General features: G+C 65.3%; 1 protein-coding gene across 4 annotated transcripts in view; it reads left to right on the forward strand.

Moving 5' to 3' along the window:
• The window catches only part of ASIC3 (acid sensing ion channel subunit 3), a 38,937-nt gene that overhangs the window by 1,234 nt on the left and 19,223 nt on the right, over window positions 1-18,480 (forward strand). For all 4 annotated transcript variants that reach the window (XM_043541871.1, XM_037891492.2, XM_043541872.1 and 1 more), the window contains exons 2-3: window positions 11,278-11,428; window positions 15,290-15,417. In XM_043541871.1, the coding sequence (XP_043397806.1) occupies window positions 11,278-11,428; window positions 15,290-15,417 (279 nt within the window). The remainder of the gene's footprint in view (window positions 1-11,277; window positions 11,429-15,289; window positions 15,418-18,480) is intronic.

Here is an 18,480-nt window from a genome sequence, read left to right on the forward strand (position 1 = left end):
GGGCACGGCACTCCTGCTCCCCCCGCGGCTGGGCTGCTGTCCCCCCATCTCTGGAGCTAATATCCGCCCGGCAGGACCAGGCCCCGCTCCGGGGCCCATCTGTTCCCTCGCCCAGCTGTCTGCGGACATGCCAGGCTCCCCTCTGCCTCTGGTACCCCACAGCCGCAGGGCTCCAGCCCCTGCCAGCCACTGAGCTGCCGGCCCCGTCCGGGTGCATGGGCCCCCAGCTGTCTCTGGTGCCACGAGCTGGGCGACATTCGGGAGCCGGGGCTGGAGGCTAAGGCTCAGTCATCAGCTCCCGAAAGCATCTTTCTGGGCCGCAGGCCGACGGGCGTTTCCCAGAGGAGACACCCCGGATGCCGCACCAGGGTCACTACAGCCCTCCTCGCAGGACGGGCCCGAATGCCACAAGCAATGGCCTGGCCCCTGCAGCCTGGCTAGGAGCCCCCCGCCTCGCCCCGCTGGCCTGTGGGCCTGGCTGTCCCCCTGGCTGGCTGAGCAGCACTGGACGCTCTGACCCCATTGATATCCCCTACACGCTGCCGGCCGCGCTGCCCTGTGCCGGTCAGCGGCCACGTGGCTCAGACACACCCTCGCGGCGCGCGCCCAAGCCGGCCTGGCACAGGGGGTTCAGCTGGAACCATTTCTGCGGTTTGCAGTGACACGGACCCGACCCCTTGGGAACACTCCCTGCACCCCCAGCCAAGCCACTTCTCGGCCGCACGCCGCTCGCCTCGCTGGCCAGCGAGCGCCGCTGCGTCCTCCCTCTGGCCCGTCCTGCGCCGCGCTCGGTGCCGAGAGTGACTCTGCTGCCCCAGCCCAGGTGGGACAGGCGGCGTTGGCTGGCCGTGGCCGCAGCTCCCGCAGGCGGCCCAAACGGGGGGCAGGGGGAGCTCAGTGTCCTTCGCACCCACAGGACCGTGCTCGCAGCCTAGTGCCAGGAGCAGAAACCAAGAATCCCGCGGCTAGCTTCGCCACTGTCGCACACTTGGGTAAAGGGGGGCCGTGTGTGCATGCGTGTGTGACGCAGGGGCCATGGGTGCCCGTGTGACATGGGGCAGTGTGTGTCCCTGACCAGGCTGCTCTGCTGTGGGTAACTCCCCCGTCAGCCCCGCACCCCTGGAGCTGGGACCTGCCCTCGAGAGCGGACGCTGGCGCGTGGGTGCAGACCCTGCTCATGCCCAATGCTGGGCGGAGCTGGACCCTGTGCAAGCTGTGCCAGGGGCCTGCTGCAGCTGCGGGGCAGGTGGGCGGGTGCACGGCCTTGGTTGGTGTTTGCTGGGTGCTGCCCCTTTAAGAACGGAGTGGGGCAGACAGTGTTTGCAGGAGGCAGGTGGGGAGGATTCCTCTCTGGGGCAGGGCAGAAGCCCTGGCTCAGGGGAGCTCCCAGGTACTTCAGCTCTGGCCTCTCCCAGCAGGGGGCACTGTGGGGGCGGGGCAGGCACTCTGGCTGTGTCGGGGGGGGGGGGGAGAAGCTCCCGGCTACTCCAGTCCCAGCAGGGGGCACTGTGGGGGTGGGGCAGGTGCACTGGCTGTGTGTGGGGGGGGGGAGACGCTCCCGGCTACTCCAGTCCCAGCAGGGGGCGCTGTGGGGGCGGGGCAGGTGCGCTGGCTGTGTCGGGGGGAGCTCCCAGCTACTCCAGTCCCAGCAGGGGGCGCTGTGGGGCGGGGCAGGTGCGTGGGCTGCAGCGAGAGAGGGACCCCGGGAGACTCAGGAATGGGGTGAGCAGAGCTGGGGATGGAGCCAGGCGCTGAGAGCGCTGAGGCCTAGGGTGGCGCCTGCCCGAGCAGGGCGACAGGCTGGGACCTTCGTGTGGGGCCGGGATGCAGGGCAGCGGGGCACCAGGTGCAGACTCTCCGTTTCCCGCGCGGGGCAGGCAGGCCACACGCTCCAGGCTTAGGGGAGGGATCCCTCTGTCCCCACCCACGCGGAGCCGGTGGAACTCCCTGCCACAGGGTCTCGCTTGGGCCAAGGGTTCAGGCACGGTCAGAGCGTCGGACGTTGCTGTGGATAACGAGAGCGTCCATCTGGCCGGGCTGCCTGCGACAGCACTGGGCCGGCGTCCGCCAGGGGCTTGGGGGGTCTCCCTCTGGGCAGGGTCCCTTGGAGCTGCTGGGCCTGGCCCTGCTGGGCCGGGCCGGCCTGGCAGCTTGGGGGCCAGGGAGAAGGCAGATCCAGGGACGAGCGGGGGCGTGGGAGGCTGGAGAGGGGACAGGCCCATGGAGGGGGCAATGAGGGAGCCCCGCGACTCTTCCCTGCCCCACATGGCTCTGGCCTGAAGGGGCAGCCCCAAGCTCACAGCCCCTCCTGGCAGTGCCCACCCTGTGCTCAGCTCTCACTGCAGCTGGGGCCACCCCCACAATAGCAGGGGTGTCGTCCCCCCCCGAGCCCCGGCGGGCAGGCGAGGGGCGTTCAAAGGAGACCGGACACGGATGGTCATGGAGGCAGCTCCCCGCCCCCGCGTCACCATGGCCCCCTCTCCCCCTTCTTTAGATGGATCCTTTGTTACCATGGCAATGGCTCCCCTCTTTCAGTGCAGCCGTTGCCATGGCGATGCCTCCTCTCCCTTACCTGTGTAGCTGTTGCCAGGACAGCGTCCCTGGTGTGGGTTGGGTGCTGCGGTACCCGCATGGGCCTGCTGCGCCCATCACACCCCTACCCAGGGCACTGGGGTGAAAGTCTCCAACCCACGGCCAGTCGCCATTTCGGGGTGCCCCACACGGGGGGCGGGCAGGTGTGACGCAGCAGGGAGGGGGGAGTGTTGACCTGGGAATGTGGCAGGGGAGTTTCATTGGGGATGGGAGACCCGAGAGCCTGTCACCTGAGCCAGGAGGGGGAGGTGACACCTCTGTCTGGGAAACTAGACAAAGGCTGCAGGAGGGAGCCTGCTGGGGGGGTTTAGTTTCAGTTTGGGGCTGGGTGGTGGAACGCAGGGAACCCCAGGGCTGGGGTCTAAGCTCCCTGCTCCACCAGAAGGACTTGACTGAGGGGTCCTGGTTGTACCCACAACCTCTGTTTTGGACTGTGTTCCTATTGTCCAATAAACCTCTCGTTTTCCTGGCTGGCTGAGAGTCTCAGTGAATCCCAGGAAGAGGGGTGCAGGGCCTGGACTCCCCCACACCCTATGACAACTGGTGGCAGCGGTGGGATCTACTGCACCCCGTGAACGGCGCTTCCTGCAGTAAGTGACTGGGGAACAGTAAAACGAAGGGGGATTGACGGGGACCAGGTGTGCTGAAGATTCAGAGAGAGACGGTTTCAGGGGGAGGTTAACCCCTGGGAGTGTGTGACCAGAGGGAAGGACTTTTGCAGTAACAGGGTCCCCCGGGGGATTGCAGCGAGCGGTCCCAGGGGCGGAGGAGTCTGCAGCTCGACCCTGGCAAAGAGGTGGTGACCTCAAGAAGGACTGGCACACTAGGGGCTTTTCCTGGAAACTGTGGGAAGCTGCCCGGCCTGCGAGTGGCCAGCAGGGAGATGTACGCTAAACGCCTTAAGAGCGACCTGGTGGAGCTGTGCAGGCAGAGGGGGCTGCGCATCGGGAGGTCCACCAAGGAACAGCTGATTGCCCAGTTGGAGGAGAGGGATCTCTTGGATGACCCGATCCCTGTCCCGGAGGGAAGTCGCCCGGCGGACGCAGCGTGGGCCCTGGGGCCTGACCAGGCTGGGAGGGGTCAGACTGCTGCCCAGGACACCCCGAGACCCTTCCTACCTATGCCTGGGGGAGGGGTTGGGGGAAGCCCGGCCAGTACCGAGGGCACCCTGACCCCAGCAGCCAGCAGGGGATCCTCCCGGCGGAGCTCCCCGTCCCTGGAGCGGATGCGGCTGGAATGGGAGAGGGAGATGAAAATGAGGGAGCTGGAGGATCATGAAAAGCAACGTCAACATGAGCAGGAGGAGAAGGAGAGGGAGCGTCAGGAGAAGGAGAAACAAAGACAGCATGAACTGGAGCTGGCCAGGCTGAGGAGCAGTGGGGCCCCCGCTGCGGTGAGTGCGGGGGGACCCAAGACTGCAAGGAGCTTTGATAAGTGCTTCCTGGCCCAGCGGAAGGAGGGGGAGGACATGGATAGCTTCCTGACGGCCTTTGAGAATGCCTGCGAGATGCATAGGGTTGACCCTGCAGACAGGCTCCAGTTTCTCACCCCCTTACTGGACCCCAAAGCCATGGAGATATACAGCCGAATGACAGGGGCGGAGGCAGGAGACTATGAACTGTTCAAACAGGCCCTGCTCCGTGAGTTTGGGCTGACCCCCGAGATGTACCGGAGAAGGTTCCGGAGTCAGCGTAAAACGCCTGAGGTCACCTACCTACAACTGGTCAACCGGATGCAGGGATATGCCGGCAAGTGGACAGCGGGGGCCCAAGCTAAAGAGGACCTGCTTGACCTAATCGTACTGGAGCAACTGTATGAACAGTGCCCGTCCGACCTGAGGCTGTGGCTGGTGGACAAAAAGCTCGAGAACCCCCAGCACGCAGGGCAGCTGGCCGACGAGTTTGTGAACCGTCGGTCAGGGGGTAGCCGGGAGGAATCCCAAAAGAACAGCCCCCCCCCCCCTCCGATGCAGAGAGAGAGTCACCCTGGGACCTCCCGGCGGGGAAATAGGGAGAACCCCCTCCAAAGGGGAACGCCTGGCGTCGGGCCCCTCCGACCCGCTCGAGGGGACCAACGTGACCTGAGCTGCTATCACTGTGGCCAGAGAGGCCACGTACGGACCCAATGCCCCAGGCTCAGGGACAAACTGAGCAGACCCAACCTACCCAGGGTTAACTGGGTAGGGACTCAGCGGGACGAGGGGCAGGCGACCCAGGAAAGGGGGGCTACCAGTTTACCACCTGCTCAGGAGGGAAGAGTACCCCCGGCCAGCCCCGCCAGAGGGCCGGATGCTCCGGACTCAGGGTGCTCGGTTTACAGGGTGGGCGCGGGGCTGTCCCTCCGGAGAGAGTGCCTTGTTCCCCTGGAGGTGGATGGGAGGAAGGTCAATGGATACTGGGATACGGGCGCGGAGGTGACGCTGGCCCGGCCCGAGGTGGTGGCCCCAGATCGGGTGGTGCCCAACACCTACCTGACCCTGACGGGGGTGGGCAGGACCCCATTCAAGGTGCCCATGGCAGGGGTACACCTGAAATGGGGGGCCAAGGAGGGACCCAAGGACATGGGGGTGCACCACCATTTGCCCACTGAGGTTTTGATGGGGGGAGACCTAGAGGACTGGCCAAGCAACCCCCAGACCACCCTGGTTGTGACCCGTAGCCAGAGCCGGCAAGGGGCACTGCGCCCTGACATTGCGGAGGCTACCACACCGGAGGCACAGGACCCTACCCTGGTGGGGAGGGAGCGCCGAGGGGCATGGCTCAGAGAGGCTGTGGCCTCAGACCTGGCCAGTGAGGGGGAACCGGTTGTGATGAAGTGGGACTGTTCTTAATGTTTCCTCTGAATAGTGTGGGGGTGCCTCAGTTTCCCCTATGCAGTTTTGAAGTATCTAGGGGGTGAGGTAAGGGTGTATGATCACTGCAGAGCCCTAGAGGGCAGGTGTGGGCAGGGGTCTGGACACAGAGGATGGCCGACACCCTGTTTCCTAGCAACTGATGGCCTGGCCTTCCCCCCTGCAAGGTGAGAGCTAAAGGGTTGGAGAACAAAGGAATCAGGTGCCCTCCTGGCCCCGGAAAGGGACAAAGCCCAGAGGAGGAGGGGCTGGAGACAGTTTCAGTTTGGGGCTGGCTGGGACATGGAGTGAAGGGCAGACGTGGTTGTCTGGCTCACTGCCCCCCAAAATGGACCCAGCTGAGGGGTCCTGTTCTCTGCACCTACAAGCTCTGTTTTAGACCATGTTCCTGTCGTCTAATAAACCTTCTGTTTTACTGGCTGGCTGAGAGTCCCGTCTGACTGCGGAGTTGGGGGGCAGGACCCTCTGGCTTCCCCAGGACTCCGCCTGAGCGGACTGGCTGTGGGAAGCGCACGGAGGGGCAGAGGAGGCTGAATGCTCCGAGGTCAGACCCAGGAAGCTGGAAGCCATGTGAGCTGTGTGTCCTGCAGACAGGCTGCTCACAGAAAGGAAACTGCCCCAGAGTCCTGCCTGGCTTTGTAGGGAGCCGTTCCAGAGCATCGCCAGGGGACTCCGTGACACAGGCCCCCATCCCTTCCCCAGCCGCTGAGTTCCAGGCTGAGTTGAGGAAAGATCCCTCCTTGCGGAAGCTCAGGGACCTGGCCGACCTCAGTGTGGGACGGACCATGAGGAGAGGCTGCCAGGAGAGGTTCCTGTGGGAGAAGAGGTTCCTGTACCGAGAATGGGCTCCCCCAGGGGAAGGGGAGTCCTGTGGGATCAGGAGGCAGCTGGTGGTCCCCCAGAAGTATCGCCGTAAGCTCCTGTCCCTGGCCCATGACATCCCCCTCGCAGGGCACCAGGGAATCCAGCGCACCCGGCAGAGGTTGCTACAGAACTTTTACTGGCCCGGGGTCTTTACCACGGTCCGGCAGTATTGCCGATCCTGTGACCCCTGTCAGAGGGTGGGGAAGGCCCGGGACAAGGGGAAAGCGCCTTTGAAACCTTTGCCCATCATAGAGGAGCCTTTCCAGAAGGTGGCCATGGACATCGTGGGGCCTCTCAGCAAGACGACCCGGTCGGGGAAGAAATACATTCTGGTGGTGGTAGATTTTGCCACCCGCTACCCCGAGGCAGTGCCCTTAGCTTCCATTGAAGCAGACACCGTGGCGGATGCGCTCCTGACCATTTTCAGCCGAGTGGGGTTCCCCAAGGAAGTCTTGACAGACCAAGGGTCCAGCTTCATGTCGGCCCTGCTCCGGTGCTTGTGGGAGAAATGTGGGGTCCGGCACAACTGGGCCTCAGCTTATCACCCCCAGTCCAATGGGCTGGTGGAGAGGTTTAACGGGACGCTAAAGATGATGCTAAAAACCTTTATGAACCAGCACCCGCAGGATTGGGACAAGTACTTACCTCACCTGCTGTTCGCGTACAGGGAGGTGCCCCAGGAGTCTACCGGATTTTTGCCTTTTGAACTGTTATATGGAAGGAGGGTGAGGGGCCCCCTGGACCTGATGAGAGACGAGTGGGAGGGGAAGGCCACTCCCGATGGAGAGTCAGTGGTGGAGTATGTCCTGATCTTCCGAGAGAGACTGGCTGAACTCATGGGCCTGGCCAGGGAGAATCTGGCCAGAGCCCAGAAGAAGCAGAAGGTCTGGTATGACTGCACGGTGCAGGCCCGCGCCTACGCCGCCGGAGATCCGGTGATGGTTCTCCCGGTTTGTGATGGTTCTCACGGGGAGTGAGAAAGAACAAACTACAGGCCGCCTGGGAGGGCCCTTTCAAGGTCGTCAAGCAGCTCAATGAGGTAAACTATGTGGTGGAGCTGTCGAACCGGGCCCACCACCGCCGGGTGTACCATGTGAATATGATGAAGCCATATTATGCCAGGGGGAATGTGGTGTTGGCCGTGTGTGGACAGTGGGAGGAGCAGGGAGATGACCCTTTAGTAGATCTATTCCCTGGGACCAGAGCTGGTTCCCCCCTGGAAACAATTCCCCTCTCGGATCGGGTAACCCCTGCCCAGCAAGCTGAGGTCAGGGGGGTGCTGCATCCGTCCCGACAGCTGTTTTCCAACCAGCCTGGACGCACTAATCTGACTGTCCACCGGGTGCAGACAGGGTCGCACCCGCCGATAAGATGCTCCCCCTTCCGAGTCACAGGGAAAACTGCTCAGGACCTGGAAAGAGAGGTCCGGGACATGCTGGCTTTGGGGGTGATCCAGCCATCGGCCAGCCCTTGGGCCTCGCCGGTGGTGCTGGTCCCCAAAAAGGACGGGTCGGTCCAGTTCTGTGTGGACTATCGGAAGCTCAATGCCATCACTGTATCTGATGCCTACCCCATGCCCAGGCCGGACGAGCTCCTAGACAAGCTGGGAGGAGCTCGATACCTTACCACCATGGACCTTACAAAGGGCTACTGGCAAGTGCCGCTGGATGCAGATGCCCGGCTGAAATCGGCCTTTATCACCCCTCTGGGGCTCTATGAGTTCCTGACCCTGCCTTTCGGCCTCAAGGGAGCGCCAGCCACCTTCCAGCGCCTGGTGGATCAGCTACTGAGGGGGATGGAGAGTTTTGCCATGGCGTATATTGATGACATCTGTGTCTTTAGCTAGACCTGGGAGGACCACGTGTCCCAGGTTAGACAAGTGCTGGACCGACTCCAGGGGGCTGGGCTGACTGTAAAAGCGGAGAAGTGCAAGGTGGAGATGGCTGAAGTATCTTACCTGGGCCATCGGGTGGGGAGCGGCCGCCTAAAGCCGGAACCGGCCAAGGTGGAGGTGATCAGAGACTGGCCCGCTCCCCACACCAAAAAGCAGGTCCAAGCCTTTATTGGGATGGCAGGATACTACCGAAGATTTGTGCCCCACTTTAGCGCCATAGCCACCCCCATCACTGAGCTGTGCAAGAAGGGGAAGCCAGACAAGGTGGTCTGGACCGAGCAGTGCCAGGAGGCTTTCCGGGCCCTGAAGGAGGCTCTGGTCAGTGGCCCAGTTCTGGCAAACCCAGACTTTGACAAGCCCTTTGTGGTGTTCACCGACGCCTCCAACACGGGACTGGGGGCGGTGTTAATGCAGGAGGATGGAAAGGGGGAGAGACACCCCATCGTGTACCTGAGCAAGAAGTTGCTACCCTGGGAGCAACACTACGCGGCCATCGAGAAGGAGTGCCTGGCCATGGTGTGGGCCCTCAAGAAACTAGAGCCCTATCTCTTCGGGCGACACTTCACCGTCTACACCGACCACTCTCCCCTGACCTGGCTGCACCAGATGAAAGGAGCCAACGCCAAGCTCCTGAGGTGGAGCCTGCTCCTGCAGGATTACGACATGGACGTGGTCCACGTGAAGGGAAGTGCCAACCTGATAGCGGATGCGCTGTCCCGGAGAGGGGGCCCCGAACTTCCCCAGGTCACTGGTCAGAGTGACCCCGCTCCGTTCAGTCTCGAAGGGGGGAGAGATGTGACGCAGCAGGGAGGGGGGAGTGTTGACCTGGGAATGTGTCACGGAGTGTGGGGGAGTCCAGGCCCTGCACCCCTCTTCCTGGGATTCACTGAGACTCTCAGCCAGCCAGTAAAACGGGAGGTTTATTGGATAATAGGAACACAGTCTCAAGCAGAACTTGTGGGTACAACCAGGACCCCTCAGTCAGGTGGAGGGCAGGGAGCTTAGACCCCAGCCTTGGGGTTCCCTGCGTTCCACCACCCAGCCCAAAACTGAAACCAAACCCCCCCCAGCCGGCTCCCTCCTGCAGCCTTCGTCCAGTTTCCGGGGCAGAGGTGTCACCTCCCCCTCCCCCTCCTGGCTCAGGTGACAGGCTCTCAGGTCTCCCATCCCCAGGGCACATTCCCAGGTCAACACCCCCCCTGTCCTGCGTCACACAAACAAAGCCTTTTATGGCATCGAGAAAGGTTCTGGCTGCGGCTGCATCAGACAGACAGTGAGGCTAAACCCAGGATCAGGAGCAAACACTGTTCCCCTCTGCAGCGGGGTAGGACAATTCCCAGCTCAGTAAATTCCTGGGATGGGCCCATGGATTCATCCCCCTCCTTTATCCAGCATTGCATGGCAAGCAAGGCCCACAAGCACCCCCCCCCAAATCAATTAGTCCCTTTCTCCCCACAAACACATTCCTGCAGGTACTAGTACAAGCCATTCGAGCAAAGGCCAAAGCTGGGTATGTTTGCTCTGGAAAAGAGGAGATTCAGGGGGGACATGACAGCAGGCTTTGAATACTTGAAAGGCTGCCACGAAAAGGATGGAGAAAAGCTGTTCTCTCTGGAGGGCAGGACAAGAGGCCATGGGGTCAAACTCCAGCAGAGCAGATTGAGATGAAATCTCAGGAAAAACTTCCCAGCTGTAGGAGCAGTGGGACAATTGAACTGATGCCTCGGGGGGTTGTGGAAGCGCCTTCCCTGGAGGGTTTCTCAAGGAGGCTGGAGCTGTCTGTCTGGGATGGGACAGACCCAACAGCTCCTGCAGGGTGGTGGGGGTTGGACTAGCTGACCCCGGGGCCCTACGATTCTCCCACTTTGCCATTGGGCCAGGCAGTCCATTGCGTGGGAGCACAGAGCATCCCTGACCCCTGGTGCCCAGGCACGTCCAGCTCCAGGTCCTGGCTGAGGGGGCCAGTTCCGCGGCCCCTGGCCGTCACAGGGCCAGTCAGGGGGAATTGGCTCCCCAAGGACTGGGACGAGCCCAGCGACTGCACTGATGTGGACACTGGCCTCCAAGCGGGTGGGTAGCCACGTGCCCATAGCCGCTCTGCACTGGCTGAGCACGGGTCAGGGGCTGGTTTCACGAGCCCAGGCAGGAGGGGGTCACACGGTGGGGACAGGAACGTCGCTTGTGCCAGGGTCCTGCCGTGGGAATACCATCCCAGCCTGTCCCTGAATGTCGACTCCCAGCTGGTGACAAACCCTGGTATTGTGAGCGTCCCCAGTGCACTGTGGGTCACGAGGGCCTGCGTACCAACGGAATAGTGCCCATATGCTCTTGGGGGGCAAACCCTGGGCACATGGATCCCATCCGTGGGCTGTTCTCAACGCCGACAAGGCCTCCAGACTAGCGTCACTGCGGCCGCCCTGAGGCAAACCGCGCGCCTGGCTGCTCAGACACCCCCGCCGCGCCCGCCGCAGGGTGGACCCCAGACCAGGTGGCACTGGAACCGTAGCCATCCGGGGCAGGCGGCTCCTGCGGTGTCTTTACTCAGTGGGACACGGCCCCAACCTGCTCCCCACGCTCCAGAAACGTGGCTTTCGTCAGATCTCACCCCGGGGTGCATGGTGCTGGGCCCCACCGCTGTGCCTGTGGCCTGCGCCAGCCGTGCCTGGCCACGGACTGGGCTTTACCGGCTGTGCTGAGCACCACGAGGCTGCTGCGCCAGGTATTCCCCCCCTCTCCTGCTCTGTCCTCACCTCCGCCAGGCCCCACGGCTGGGTCAGAAAGCGCTGCCCAAGTGTCCCCCTGCCTCGCCGAGCTCCTGACGGGCGAGGGACTGGGTAGCTGGGAGTGCACAGGCCAGAACGACAGCTCAGCACATGGCCCAGCCCCCGCCCCGAACCCACCCCCCCCCCCCCCGACACAGCACAGCTCTGCACATGGCCCAGCCCCCCTGGCCCTCCCCCGACACAGCACAGCTCTGCACATGGCCCAGCCCCGCCAGTGCGGCAGGTCCCGGTGCAGTGTCTCCCTGGGCTGGACTGGGGCTGACCCCTTGTGCCCGGCTCTGTCTCCCCTGCAGATCTTCACACGCCTGGGCAAGTGCTACACGTTCAATGCCGGGGCGCCGGGCACCGAGCCCCTCACCACCGTCAAGGGCGGCTCCGGCAACGGGCTGGAGCTCATGCTGAATATCCAGCAGGACGAGTACCTGCCCGTCTGGGGGGAGAGCGGTGAGGCTGGGCGCCGGGCACAGGGCTCCCCGCACCCCTGGGACGGCAGCACTCCCCCAGACAGCGACGCCTGGCATGGACAGCCCTGCCCAACCCCGTCCCCGGGACAGTGACACCCCCGCCTCGCCCGCCCCGCCCGACCCCGTCCCCCCGGGACAGCGACACCCCGCCTCGCCTGCCCCGCCCGCCCCGTCCCCGGGACAGTACCTGCCCGTCTGGGGGGAGAGCGGTGAGGCTGGGCGCCGGGCACAGGGCTCCCCGCACCCCTGGGACGGCAGCACTCCCCCAGACAGCGACGCCTGGCATGGACAGCCCCGCCCAACCCCGTCCCCGGGACAGTGACACCCCCGCCTCGCCCGCCCCGCCCGACCCCGTCCCCCCGGGACAGCGACACCCCGCCTCGCCTGCCCCGCCCGCCCCGTCCCCGGGACAGTACCTGCCCGTCTGGGGGGAGAGCGGTGAGGCTGGGCGCCGGGCACAGGGCTCCCCGCACCCCTGGGACGGCAGCACTCCCCCAGACAGCGACGCCTGGCATGGACAGCCCCGCCTGCCCCCTCCCCGGGACAGCGACACCCCGCCAAGCCCGGCCCCGCCCGACCCCGTCACCCCGGGACAGCGACACCCCGCCTCGCCCGGCCCCGCCCGACCCCGTCCCCAGGACAGCGACACCCCGCCTCACCCGGCCCAGCCCGACCCCGTCCCCGGGACAGCGACACCCCGCCTCGCCCGGCCCCGCTCGACCCCGTCACCCCGGGACAGTGACACCCCGGGTCCCCCGACCCCGTCCCCGGGACAGCGACACGCCCGCCCCGCCTGACCCCATCCCCGGGACAGTGACACCCCACCTCGCCCGTCCCCGCCCGACCCCATCCCCGGGACAGCGACACCCCCGCCTCGCCCGCCCCGCCCGACCCCATCCCCGGGACAATGACACCCCGCCTCACCCGTCCCCGCCCGACCCCATCCCCGGGACAGTGACACCCCAGGTCCCCCGACCCCGTCCCCGGGACAGCGACACCCCCGCCTCGCCCGCCCCGCTCGACCCCGTCACCCCGGGACAGTGATACCCCGGGTCCCCCGACCCCGTCCCCGGGACAGCGACACCCCCGCCTCTCCCGGCCCCGCTAGACCCCGTCACCCCGGGACAGTGATACCCCGGGTCCCCCGACCCCGTCACCCCGGGACAGCGACACCCCGCCTCGCCCACCCCGCCCGACCCCATCCCCGGGACAGTGACACCCCGGGTCCCCCGACCCCGTCCCCGGGACAGCGACACCCCCGCCTCGCCCGCCCCGCCCGACCCCGTCAGCCCGGGACAGTGACACCCCGGGTCCCCAGACCCCGTCCCCGGGACAGCGACACCCCCGCCTCGCCCGGCCCCGCCCGACCCCATCCCCGGGACAGTGACACCCCGGGTCCCCCAACCCCGTCCCCGGGACAGCGACACCCCCGCCTCGCCCGGCCCGCCCAACCCCGTCACCCCGGGACAGCGACACCCCGCCTCACCCGTTCCCGCCCGACCCCATCCCCGGGACAGTGACACCCCGGGTCCCCCGACCCCGTCCCCGGGACAGCGACACCCCCGCCTCGCCAGCCCCGCTCGACCCCGTCACCCCGGGACAGTGATACCCCGGGTCCCCCGACCCCGTCACCCCGGGACAGCGACACCCCGCCTCGCCTGCCCCGCCCGACCCCGTCCCCGGGACAGCGACACCCCTCCTCGCCCGGCCCCGCCCGACCCCGTCCCCGGGACAGTGATACCCCGGGTCCCCCGACCCCGTCCCCGGGACAGCGACACCCCCGCCTCGCCAGCCCCGCTCGACCCCGTCACCCCGGGACAGTGATACCCCGGGTCCCCCGACCCCGTCACCCCGGGACAGCGACACCCCGCCTCGCCTGCCCCGCCCGACCCCGTCCCCGGGACAGCGACACCCCTCCTCGCCCGGCCCCGCCCGACCCCGGCCCCGGGACAGTGATACCCCGGGTCCCCCGACCCCGTCCCCGGGACAGCGACACCCCGCCTCGCCCGGCCCCGCTCGACCCCGTCACCCCGGGACAGTGATACACCGGGTCCCCCGACCCCGTCCCCGGGACAGCGACACCCCGGGTCCCCCGACCCCATCCCCGGGACAGCGACACCCCCGCCTCGCCCACCCCGCTCGACCCCGTCACCCCGGGACAGTGATACCCCGGGTCCCCCGACCCCGTCCCCGGGACAGCGACATCCCGCCTCGCCCGGCCCCGCTCGACCCCGTCACCCCGGGACAGTGATACCCCGGGTCCCCCGACCCCGTCCCCGGGACAGTGACACCCCGGGTCCCCCGACCCCATCCCCGGGACAGCGACACCCCCGCCTCGCCCACCCCGCTCGACCCCGTCACCCCGGGACAGTGATACCCCGGGTCCCCCGACCCCGTCACCCCGGGTCAGTGACACCCCCGCCTCGCCTGCCCCGCCCGACCCCGTCACCCAGGGACAGCGACACCCCGCCTCGCCCGCCCCGCCCGACCCCGTCCCCGGGACAGCGACACCCCGCCTCGCCCGCCCCGCCCGCCCCGTCCCCGGGACAGCGACACCCGGCCTCGCCCGCCCCGCCCGCCCCGTCACCCCGGGACAGTGATACCCCGCCTCGCCCGCCCCGCCCGCCCCGTCCCCGTGACAGCGACACCCGGCCTCGCCCGCCCCGCCCGACCCCGTCCCCGTGACAGCGACACCCCGCCTCGCCCAGCCTGCCCGACCCATCCCCGGGACAGCGACACCCGGCCTCGCCCGCCCCGCCCGCCCCGTCCCCGTGACAGCGACACCCCGCCTCGCCCGCCCCGCCCGCCCCGTCACCCCGGGACAGCGACACCCCGCCTCGCCCGCCCCGCCCGCCCCGTCACCCCGGGACAGTGATACCCCGCCTCGCCCGCCCCGCCCGACCCCGTCCCCGGGACAGCGACACCCGGCCTCGCCCGCCCCGCCCGACCCCGTCCCCGTGACAGCGACACCCCGCCTCGCCCAGCCCCGCCCGACCCCGTCCCCGGGACAGTGACACCCCGGGTCCCCCGACCCCGTCACCCCGGGACAGCGACACCCCGCCTCGCCCGCCCCGCCCGACCCCATCCCCGGGACAGTGACACCCCGGGTCCCCCGACTCCGTCCCCGGGACAGCGACACCCCCGCCTCGCCCGCCCCGCCCGACCCTGTCACCCCGGGACAGTGACACCCCGGGTCCCCCGACCCCGTCCCCGGGACAGCGACACCCCCGCCTCGCCCGCCCCGCTCTACCCCGTCACCCCGGGACAGTGATACCCCGGGTCCCCCGACCCCGTCCCCGGGACAGCGACACCCCCGCCTCGCCTGCCCTGCCCGACCCTGTCACCCCAGGACAGTGACACCCCGCCTCGCCCGCCCCGCCCGACCCCATCCCCGGGACAGTGACACCCCGCCTCACCCGGCCCCGCCCGACCCCGTCACCCCGGGACAGTGACACCCCCGGCTCGCCTGGCTCCGCCCGACCCCGTCCCCCGACCCCCTCCCCGGGACAGCGACACCCCGCCAAGCCCGGCCCCGCCCGACCCCATCACCCCAGGACAGTGACACCCCCGCCTCGCCTGGCCCCGCCCGACCCCGGGATAGTGACACCCCGGGTCGCGCAGCCCCACCTGACCCCGTCCCCAGGATAGGAACACCCAGCATAGACAGACACCCTCCCCCCCACCCCCAGACAGCAACACCCCCAGCATGGACAGGTCTATCTCACCCCCCATCCTGAGGATGAAAAGCCACAAGGCAGGAATCAAGTCCAGCTAGCTCCCCCACAGAACAGGAGCCCTCTCCCACCCCCTTTAACACCCCTATGCTCTGCTGTGTTGGCAGATGAGATCTCCTACGAAGCTGGGGTCAAGGTGCAGATCCACAGCCAGGAGGAGCCGCCCTTCATCGACCAGCTGGGTTTCGGTGTGGCGCCCGGCTTCCAGACCTTCGTGTCCTGCCAGCAGCAGAGGGTATCCGTCCTTCCATCTGTCTGTCCATCCCCGGGGCCTGCGGGCCAGCAGGGGTCCTGCCTATCACCCCAGGGCTCGTGGGGCAGGCAGCTGGGGAGGGAGGGAGCCTTGGTGATGACAGAAAGGGGGGTCAGCGCCTCAGGGATCCCTGGGGAGGGATTGCTGGCATGAGGCTGCCCCTTCTCTACAAGGGAGGATGTCAGGAGCCGTTTCTTCCCCCAGGCCCTGGCCGTGTGGATCCGCCTGTCGAGGCAGCTCCCCATGCACGTGTGATCGGAATCTTTGGCCACCAGTGTCTGGGGGGCCGGGCGAGGCGGGGTGTCGCTGTCCCGGGGACGGGGTCGGGCTGGGCCGGGTGAGGCGGGGTGTCACTGTCCCGGGGTGACGGGGTCGGGCGGGGCAGGCGAGGCGGCGGTGTCGCTGTCCCGGGGACGGGGTCGGGGGACCCGGGGTGTCACTGTCCCGGGGATGGGGTCGGGCGGGCATCCAGAGGCAAAGTGACCCTGACTACTCGCCCCACTTGGTACCCGTGGCAGTGAGGTGGGACTCGCATTCCACCAGGTCCACTCTAGCACCTTGTCCTCACGCACTTGCAAATATGAAATATTTCGAGTTAGTTGGTTATGATTCGTTGGGTTTGGTTGATTGGGGATGGCTGGGGTGGGCTGGGGATGGCTGAGGTGGGTGGGACCCCAGCCATCCCCAGTTGGGGTTGGTGGTTTGGTTTGGATTGGATTGGATGGAGTTGGGGTCTAGTTGGTTGGGATGGTCAGTTAGGGTTGAGTGGCTGGGGTTCATGCGGTGTGTTGGGTTAGCAGCAGTGAGTATCCATCCTTCTGTCTGTCTGTCCATAGGTGCAGCTGGTTGGTTTTGGTAGGTTAAGTTTATTTGGTTGAGGTGGGTTGTACTGGTGGGGTGGGTTAGTAGCTGGGGTTGGTTGGGGTTAGTTGGGGTTGGTTGGGGTTAGCTGTCTGGGGACGGTGGCTGGATTTGTTAGTAGCTGGGGTTGGCTGGTTAGGGTTAGCTGGGGTTGGTTGGGGTTAGTTGGTTGGGGACGGTGGCTGGATTTGTTAGTAGCTGGGGTTGGCTGGTTAGGGTTAGGTGGGGTTGGTTGGGGTTAGTTGGTTGGGGATGGTGGCTGGATTTGTTAGTAGCTGTGTTGGCTGGTTAGGGTTAGTTGGGGTTGGTTGGGGTTAGCTGGTTGGGGACGGTGCCTGGATTTGTTAGTAGCTGGGGTTGGCTGGTTAGGGTTAGCTGGGGTTGGTTGGGGTTAGTGGGTTGGGGACGGTGGCTGGATTTGTTAGTAGCTGTGTTGGCTGGTTAGGGTTAGCTGGGGTTGGTTGGGGTTAGCTGGTTGGGCACGGTGGCTGGATTTGTTAGTAGCTGGTGTTGGCTGGTTAGGGTTAGTTGGGGTTGGTTGGGGTTAGCTGGTTGGGGATGGTGGCTGGATTTGTTAGTAGCTGGTGTTGGCTGGTTAGGGTTAGTAGCTGGGGTTGGTTGGGGTTAGTTGGTTGGGGACGGTGGCTGGATTTGTTAGTAGCTGGTGTTGGCTGGTTAGGGTTAGTTGGGGTAGGTTGGGGTTAGCTGGTTGGGGACGGTGGCTGGATTTGTTAGTAGCTGGTGTTGGCTGGTTAGGGTTAGCTGGGGTTGGTTGGGGTTAGTTGGTTGGGGACGGTGGCTGGATTGTGTTAGTAGCTGGTGTTGGCTGGTTAGGGTTAGCTGGGGTTGGTTGGGGTTAGCTGGTTGGGGACGGTGGCTGGATTTGTTAGTAGCTGGTCTTGGCTGGTTAGGGTTAGCTGGGGTTGGTTGGGGTTAGCTGGTTGGGGACGGTGGCTGGATTGTGTTAGTAGCTGGTGTTGGCTGGTTAGGGTTAGTTGGGGTTGGTTGGGGTTAGCTGGTTGGGGACGGTGGCTGGATTTGTTAGTAGCTGGTGTTGGCTGGTTAGGGTTAGCTGGGGTTGGTTGGGGTTAGCTGGTTGGGGACGGTGGCTGGATTTGTTAGTAGCTGGTGTTGGCTGGTTAGGGTTAGCTGGGGTTGGTTGGGGTTAGCTGGTTGAGGACGGTGGCTGGATTTGTTAGTAGCTGGTGTTGGCTGGTTAGGGTTAGTTGGGGTTGGTTGGGGTTAGCTGGTTGAGGACGGTGGCTGGATTTGTTAGTAGCTGGTGTTGGCTGGGGTTAGCTGGTTGAGGATGGTGGCTGGATTTGTTAGTAGCTGGGGTTGGCTGGTTAGGGTTAGCTGGGGTAGGTTGGGGTTAGTTGGTTGGGGATGGTGGCTGGATTGTGTTAGTAGCTGGTGTTGGCTGGTTAGGGTTAGTTGGGGTAGGTTGGGGTTAGTTGGTTGGGGATGGTGGCTGGATTTTGTTAGTAGCTGGTGTTGGCTGGTTAGGGTTAGTTGGGGTTGGTTGGGGTTAGTTGGTTGGGGATGGTGGCTGGATTGTGTTAGTAGCTGTGTTGGCTGGTTAGGGTTAGTTGGGGTTGGTTGGGGTTAGTGGGTTGGGGACGGTGGCTGGATTTGTTAGTAGCTGGGGTTGGCTGGTTAGGGTTAGCTGGGGTTGGTTGGGGTTAGTTGGTTGAGGACGGTGGCTGGATTTGTTAGTAGCTGTGTTGGCTGGTTAGGGTTAGCTGGTGTTGGTTGGGGTTAGCTGGTTGGGGATGGTGGCTGGATTTGTTAGTAGCTGGTGTTGGCTGGTTAGGCTTAGGTGGGGTTGGTTGGGGTTAGTTGGTCGGGGACGGTGGCTGGATTTGTTAGTAGCTGGTGTTGGCTGGTTAGGGTTAGGTGGGGTTGGTTGGGGTTAGCTGGTTGGGGACGGTGGCTGGATTTGTTAGTAGCTGGTGTTGGCTGGTTAGGGTTAGTTGGGGTTGGTTGGGGTTAGCTGGTTGGGGACGGTGGCTGGATTTGTTAGTAGCTGGTGTTGGCTGGTTAGGGTTAGTTGGGGTTGGTTGGGGTTAGCTGGTTGGGGACGGTGGCTGGATTGTGTTAGTAGCTGGTGTTGGCTGGTTAGGGTTAGCTGGGGTTGGTTGGGGTTAGCTGGTTGGGGATGGTGGCTGGATTTGTTAGTAGCTG

This window comes from Chelonia mydas, chromosome 2 (assembly GCF_015237465.2).
Source record: "Chelonia mydas isolate rCheMyd1 chromosome 2, rCheMyd1.pri.v2, whole genome shotgun sequence".
NCBI classification, from domain to species: domain Eukaryota; kingdom Metazoa; phylum Chordata; order Testudines; family Cheloniidae; genus Chelonia; species Chelonia mydas.